Below are 8,166 nucleotides of genomic sequence, written 5' to 3' on the forward strand. Positions count from 1 at the left end.
AAAAAAAAAAACCATCAGTCAGGTGCAGTGGCATGCACCTCTAATTCCAGCTTCTTGAGAGGCTGAGGCAGAAGGACTGCCTGAGCCCAGGAGGTCAAGGCTGTGCTGAGCCATGATCCTGCCACTGCACTTCAGCCAGGGTGACAGAGTGAGGCCTCCACACACTGCACCCCTAAAAAAGACCCCATTTCTTCCATGTAGTCCCCTTACTATGGCTTGTTCAGTATGGCTGGAGTTTAAGAGCTTGGGGTCTTGTATGGGGCAAAACCACTCAGCAGTGCACAGCCTGACACAGGGTTATAGAGCCAGTTGCCTGGGCTCCAATGCTGGCTTTGTCACTTTCTAGTTGTGCTGGACACACACTAAATTCCTTTGACCTTCAGGTTCTTTATGTGTAAAATGGGGATAATAAGTGGATCTGCCTTACAGGGTTTCTATGTGGATTAAATGGGTTAATCCATATAAAGGGCTTAGAACAGTATCTGGCACATGATTCATGCCCAGTAAGTAACAGATACTATTGTTGGCAAAACTTTCCATGCTTCAGAGGCAGCAGTTTGTGACAAAACAAAAGAAGACAACAATCACACTATTAACTCCAAGAAATATTTTTCCATTCCAATTTTATGTGAAAGGGTGTACAGTAGAAGTTTAGGCATAATTATAATCTTTTATTGTACAAAGATCCCTATAGAAATGTTGGACACAGCCCTTCCCATCTGAGCAGATCAAGTCACTTGTTCAAGCAACACTAAGTACAATGCATGTGGATGACGCTGTATATTTGAGGACACCATAGTGTTCGTGTTCTTGTACTCTGTTGAAACCTTCATGTATGCAGCATTTAAAAAAGTCAATTTCCCCTTTTCATTTAAAACTTCCCCCCGTGAATTAGAAATAAAAAAGTGAAATGTTTTGAGAGAACAGACTTTCTAGAAAACCTACTTTGGTTTTCCTTCAATGTGGGATTCACAATCATTCTTTTCTCCACACATACATTCATTCTCTAACTAGGACTCCCGTTTTCACCCCTCCCCCAGTCCCCCATATGCATTAGCAGTGGAGCAGATTACTGATGATGCATTAGAGAACCCCCAAATTGAAGAATGCTGTTTTAGGACTCTCTAATAAACAGAATCCTGATAGGAAAGCCCTAGAACGGCTGTCTTTATGTCATTTTAAATCTTTTCGTGGCCACATTTTAAAAAGAAAAAGGTAATATTAGTTTTAAACAAGTATTTTTCTTTTTTTTTTGAGTCAGGGTCTCACTCTGTTGCCGAGGCTAGAGTGCTGTGGCACCACCATGGCTCACCACAGCCTCCAATGCCTGTGCGCAAGTGATCCTCCTGCCTTAGTCTCCTAGGTAGCTGGGACTACAAACGTGTGTCACCACAGCGGGCCATACACAAGTACATTTTATTTAAACTCATAATATCTAAAAGATTATCATTTCAATATATAAAATATAAAGTGGTATTTTGCATTCTTTTTTTTCATACTAAGTCTTTCAAATCTGACACCTATATTTTTTTTTTTTGAGTGAGGGTGTCACTCTGTTGCCTATGCGGGAGTACAGTAGTACAATCATAGCTCACTGAAGTCTTGACATCCTACACTCAGGTGATCCTCCACGTATGTTGGTGTGCACTTGTAGTCCCTGATTAGCAGGGACTACAAGCGCACACCAACATACCTGGTTAATTTTTAACATTTTTGTGAAGACGAGGTCTTGCTATATTGCCCAGGCTGATCTCAAACTTCTAGGCTCAAGTGATCCTCCTGCCTCGGCCTCCCAGAGTCTTGGGATTACAGGCATGAACCACTACACCCAGCCTCTGGTTCCTATTTTACACACTCAATATGTATACGGCACATCTCGATTTGGACCAGTCACATTTCAAGTGCTCCCTAGTCACATAAGGGTAACGGCTACACTACTAGACAACACATCCCTAAAAGAGGATAATTTCAAGAATTAGCCTGTGGATGAGGAACACAGAACAAAATAGAAAATCAGAAAAGAAAAATAAAGAGAGGAGAAACTGGAAAAGATAATAGCGTTTCTAAGACAGGCAACATAATATTAACTCACCTCTCTGTCCAAGGTAATACTGGTTGTGTAAATCTCCCCTGTGTCTTTATTTAGGTAGAACACCGGGGGATAAGCAGGCTCCTGAGAGACGATTCTATAGGAAATTTTTGAGTTCATAGTATTGGGTTCATCTGCATCTACTGCACTGATTTTCATCACAAGCGTATCTGGCATTAGAAATCAAGGAATCCAGGATTAAACTCTAAGCACACTTACATGAGTTGTTATTCTATTTACAGTTCTTTTTTTAGCTTGTTCCATAAAAGATTTCAGGTGCTTATCAAAAGTCACATAATGTCGATCACAGTCAATCATTTAACTGGATGAGAATGAGATTGGTGTGGAGTAAGGTATGGTCACAAAGAAAAAAAAGAAAAAAGAAATTGGGGAGTATAGGAGTAGAAAAAACAAGATGAGGACAAGGCCAGGGTTAGGGTGGAGTTCTGAAATTGTTGAGGAGGCAGATTTTTTGTTGTTGCTGTTGAGCTGGAGGGTCACTCTGTTGCCCAGGCTGGAGTGCAGTGGTACGCCCATGGCCACTGCAGCCTTGACCTCCTGCTGGGCTCAGGCGATCCTTCCACCTCAGCGTTCCAAGTAGCTGGAACTACAGGCGCGTGCTACCATGCCCAGCTTATTTTTTGATTTATTGTAGAGACGAGGTCTCACCGAGTTGCCCAGGCTGGTCTCGAACCCCTGAGCTCAGGCAATCTTCTCACCTCGGCCTCCCAAAGTGCTGGGATTACAGTTGTTATTTTTTTTTTAATTGGGGTCTCACTCTGTCACCCAGGTTGGAGTGCAATGGCATGATGACAGCTCACTGCAGCCTCGACCCCCTGAGCTCAGGTGATTCTCCCACTTCAGCCTCTGGAATAACTGGGACTACAGGCGTGTAACACCCATGCCCAACTTATTTTTTTATTTTTGTAGAGACGGGGTCTCGCTATGCTGCCTAGGCTGGCTAAACTCCAGGCTGCAAGCAATCCTCCTGGCTTGGCCTTCCAAAGTGCTGCAATTACAGGTGTGAGTCATTGCGCTCTGCCCAGATTTGTTTATAATACTAATAGCCAATGCAAAGAAAGAAACATGAATAGATACATGATCCTGATATTTAGTAAGATACAAAAAAATCAGTAGCACAACTATTCTTTATATTATGATCAAAGAGAAATCTTTCTTTCAAGTCCCTCATATAGAGAACTGCACTGAACAACACTGTCAGTAAACCTAATAGTAGAAATAGTGTAAGACACAGGTCAGCAAACTATGGCCAAAGGGCCCAAATGGGCCAGGCCCCTGTTTTGGTAAATAAAATTTCACTGGAACACAACTAGATTCATTTGGTTATATATTGTCTATGGCTGGTTTCCTGCTACAGGGCAGAGTTAAGTAGTTACTACAGAGACCTTCCCTGTCACATCAACCTACCATGTATGTTCTAAGAGTAAAAAAAGATGGCATGTAAAGACCTTTGAATTATAAGAAAAGCAGTTTTGAACTTAAAGCAATAAGTTTATTATTATTATTTGTCCTGTGGATAATATTCAACTTCCGTTAAGATATGGTATTTAGAGTTTCTCTATACAATGGGGACAAAATGACCTTAGGTATTTACAAAAACAAAAAAAAAAGAACTCTTACGTGCTGCACTCAACTCTTCGACAGATCCAACAAAGATGTCCTGCGTGAACACTGGCTCATTATCATTGATATCAAGAACTTTAATGCGTAGCTCTAATGGTTTTTCTACACTGTTTCCTTTTTCATCCAAAGCATAACCTGTTAGCTGAAACCATGACATAAATAATAAATAAGATTTAAAGGTAAATTAATTACCACACTATCAAATGATGATAAAATAAATTATGCCAACTAACAAAAACCCCTACTTCAAATTAATACGTGTAAAGTTTTCTTACCAGAAAAAATGGTGTTTCTTCTCGATCAAGAATACTGGTAATGTTCAATTCTCCGGTGTCTTTATTAAAGACAAAGATACCAAATGGTGGCTCTGTAATCCCTTTTCCAGTGTATTTGTATGTAATTTTTAGTCCTCTTTCTTCTGCAATATCAGAATGTATCTAACATAAAAAAAGCACAGGATTGTTTCAAGTTGAACCTTCTATAATTTACTACATTTGACCTTAGTAAAAAGGCCAAGATGTGATTTTCTATAGTTTACAGGTAGATATGGGGTCTGACAACTAGGTTTGTGAATCATCCTAGAAAAAGTGCTACCTACCTCACTGCTGAATATCACTATGGTCACCTTTGAAGTACTCCCCTTGGGAAGCTATGCACTGACGCCAGTGCCTAGTCCACCCATCAAAGCAATTTTGAAACTCTTTTTCTGGAGTGGCCATCAGAGCTGTTGTCATTATTTGTTGAGGTCTGACAATTAAGTTGCGAACTTGCCACCATGTGGTTACATTGGCAGCACTGTACAAATAACTGTATGGGAACATGCTCAGATGATCTGGCCCCAGTGACTTTTTCTTTGCCCAAAGATAAAGGTAATATCGAAGACATTTGACGAAATTCAGGACATTAAGGGTAATACGACAACATATTTTTTTAGGTGGGGTCTCACTTTCTTGTCCAGGCTGGAGTATAGTGGCATGATCATGGCTCACCCCAGCCTCGACATCCTGCACTCAGGTGATACTTCCACATCAGCCTCCTGAGTAGCTGGGACTGTAAGTGTATGCTACCATGACTGGCTAATTTTTAAATTTTTTGTGGAAACATAGTTTTGCCATGTTGCCCAGGCTGGTCTTAAACTCCTTGGTTCAAGCAATCCTCCTAATTTGGCCTCCCAAAGTGCAAGTCACTGTGCTAGGCCCACAGTTAAATAGGTTTGACTATGCAAATGTATGCAAGTAAGATTATGTGAATATATACATCCATATGCATTTCATAAAGCCTGGAAGATACTAAACTGTTGACAGTATTGCCACTAGGTAGGGAATTTGGAAAGTTGGAGAAATTTAACAAGAAGTTTTGCTTTTTATGCAAATTTCACTTTTAACAATATATATATAACTAAAATTAGTAAAAAGAATGGCTAATCCTTGTTATAACCCTAAGGAATTAATGCATATTAGGGAAAATTATTGAAAGAATGTGTGAATGGCTCAGCTATCTCAAGACAGTAAGACAAAACAAAACAAAAAACTGGGTTAACATATATATATAATGTGTGTGTGTGTGTGTGTGTGCGTATGTGTGTGTGTGTGTGTGTGTGTATGTGTGTGTGTAATTATGTAACGCCATACTTTAAATATCTAGATTTCAGAAGGCTTTTGTGAAAGCAGCATGTTGTTGGAAAAGGAAATTTTTGCCTTACATTTCACAGTTGCATAGCACAATTGTTCTGAAAAGACTGGAAAGAGGAAGGGAACACTTAGCTGTGAACATGTGTTCAATCTCACAAATGTTTATTGAGCACCTACTGTATACCAGCATTGTTCAGGGCACAGGGTGTGAACTGTGAACCCTGAGGGCTAAGCCCACCCTCAGAGGATTTACACTCTACTAAGAGAGACAAAGAATAAGCATAATGTATCCCATAATGTTTGGTAGTGAAATATGCTATAAAGAAAAGGATAAGAGGAGAGAGAGAAATGAGATTGAAGATTGAGGCAGGGAGAAGGAGGTGACACTTGAGCAGAGAGGCTTGAAGATGTGACATATTGCAAATGTCCGTAGGGAGAGAACTCCAGGCAGAGGGAACAGCCATTGCAAAGACTGGGCGGCTGATGGCAGGACTCAGTGGCTCAGTCTGTAATCTCAGCACTTTGGGAGGCCGAGGGAAGTAGATTGTCTGAGTCCACGGGTTCGAGACCAGCCCGGGAAACTTGGCAAGACCTCGTCTCCACAATATAATAAAAAATAGCCAGGCATGTAGCACATGCCTGTAGTTCCGGCTACTTGGAAGGTTGAGGCAGAAGGATCACAGGAGCCCAGCAGGTTGAGGCTGCAGTGGCTGTAGGCGTTCGTGCCACTGCACTCCAGCCTGGGCAAAGGAGTGAGACTCCAACTCAAAAAAAAAAAAAGAACGGTTGGTTGGAATGAGCTTCTTGTCACGCTCGTGGATGTAGCAGAGTAGGGGACAGGGAGGGACAGGTGCTGAGGTCAGAGAGGAGGCCAAGACCAACTAATTCTATAGTTTCTTGCAGACCAGGGTAAATTTATCTCTTCCATTGTACTGGGAAGTTACAGAAAGGGTCTTCCTAAGGGGATGAACACGCTTTATTTGTCTTTTCACAAAATCACTCTGGCTACTTTCTGAAGAATGGACTCTCTGTGGGAGGAAGAAGGAGTTGGCAAGAGTGAGAGCAGGAAGACAAGGTGGGAGGGTCTTTTTGTAAGGTAGGTCAGAAGTGACAGTGATCTGGACTAGAGGAATGACAGTAGAGTTGAAGAGATGTGGGCAGATTGGGAATACATTTTTGGGGGTAGAACTGTCAGTATTTGCTATATTTTGGGCTTGAAAAATTAAATAGAATTATAGTACCATTTACTGAAATGGATAGAACTTATGGAGGGAGGCTTTGGGGGGAAAAAAATCAAGGGTTCAAGTCTGCATATACCAGTTTTGAGATACAGTAGGATTATTGTATAATTTCTCAAAAAATAGACCTTTTAGGAGCTATTAATGGGGAGCTATTAATTATTAAATCAGGACGACAGTTATAAATCAGGACTGTCCCAGGCAAAGGAGCACAGTCACCCTATCTATTAGACATCAGTTCTTTTCTTTTCTTTCTTTCTTTTTTTTTTTTTTTAGAAAGCAGGATTTATTAAGAAGACAGAAACACTCCCACAGTGGGAGGGGACCCAAGGGGACTGCCTGACATCAGTTCTTTTCATTTGAAAACTGTTTTTAAATAATATCCTCTTCTGGGCATTGGTAACACTGTGTTAAAGACTAAACTAGTGCCAGATCACTTAACTTCTGACTGAATCAAAACTCAGTTATACGTATGTTTGCCAGCGAGGCTACATCTTCCAGAACAGGAAAGAGGATCTTAGATCTGGCACCTTCTGCTAAAAAGTACAAATACATCTTGAATCCTAAAAAATTCAGTAAGTACATGATATTCTTTTCCTTACATTTTAAAGTGTACATGAAACTTTTCTCGCAGCATTATTTTAATTGCATGCATACATTTCATGCTCCTCTTGAGAAAGTACCTTGGCAATCGGATTCTTTTTGGACAGATCCTCTCCCTCCCGAAGAGCCACCGGGGCAGTGATCCAGGCCCGCTTTTGCCGCACTAAGTGAGGATGTTTAGGAAGCAGCTTGTTTTCATGTCTTGTGTTTAAGGCCTACAACGATAGAATATTGCCAAAAAATTAGCATGTATCATAAACATAAAATGTTAGCATGGTATTTTATAATTTACTAAACCTTATTTTTTTTTGAGTCAGGGTCTCACTCTCTTTCCCAGGCTAGAGTGCAGTGGCATGATCACGGCTCCCTGCAGCCTCAGCCTCCTCAGCAGCTAGGACTACAGGTACGTGCCACTATGCTTGGCTAATTTAAAAAAATTTTTTTTCTAAAGATGAAGTCTCACTATATTGTCTGGGCTGGTCTTGAAATCTTGGGCTCAAACGATCCTTTCGCCTCGGCCTCCTGAAGTGATGGGATTACAGGTGTGAGCCACTACACTTGGCCTAAACTTTAAAAATAGTGTAAGTTTTAAGGTATGCTTTGTATTTCTTATAAAGTTTCATTTTCTTACAGAAAATGTATGTATTCTAGCAAACTCTATAGGAGTTCAAGAGATTGTCTCTAAACTAGTAAAGTGGTAGGGATTTGTTTTCAACAGTAAGATTTCCCAGAGTGAAGAGCTCAAAAGGCTAAAGAGTAATTTAGTGGCCTTAAAATTGGGAGGCTGAGGTGAGTGGACTGCCTGAGCCCGTGCGTTCGAGACCCACCTGGGCAACTTGGTGAGACCTCATCTCTATAATAAAACAAAAAATTAGCCGGATGTGGTAGCGCGCGCCTGTAATTCCAGCTACTTGGAAGGCTGAGGTGGAAGGATCGCCAGAGCCCGGCAGGTCAAGGCTGC

At 41.0% G+C, this 8,166-nt stretch overlaps 1 protein-coding gene across 1 annotated transcript in view; it reads right to left on the reverse strand.

Annotated features, from left to right (window-relative positions):
- The window catches only part of DSG2 (desmoglein 2), a 53,877-nt gene that overhangs the window by 23,197 nt on the left and 22,514 nt on the right, over window positions 1-8,166 (reverse strand). The window contains exons 3-6 of the mRNA XM_008073387.2: window positions 7,286-7,420; window positions 4,009-4,170; window positions 3,731-3,875; window positions 2,093-2,259 (exon numbers count right to left, since the gene is read on the reverse strand). Coding sequence (XP_008071578.1) covers window positions 2,093-2,259; window positions 3,731-3,875; window positions 4,009-4,170; window positions 7,286-7,420 — 609 coding nt within the window. The remainder of the gene's footprint in view (window positions 1-2,092; window positions 2,260-3,730; window positions 3,876-4,008; window positions 4,171-7,285; window positions 7,421-8,166) is intronic.

Source organism: Carlito syrichta, unplaced genomic scaffold (assembly GCF_000164805.1).
Source record: "Carlito syrichta isolate Samal-C Ts95f unplaced genomic scaffold, Tarsius_syrichta-2.0.1 Scaffold315831, whole genome shotgun sequence".
Taxonomy (NCBI): Eukaryota; Metazoa; Chordata; class Mammalia; order Primates; family Tarsiidae; genus Carlito; species Carlito syrichta.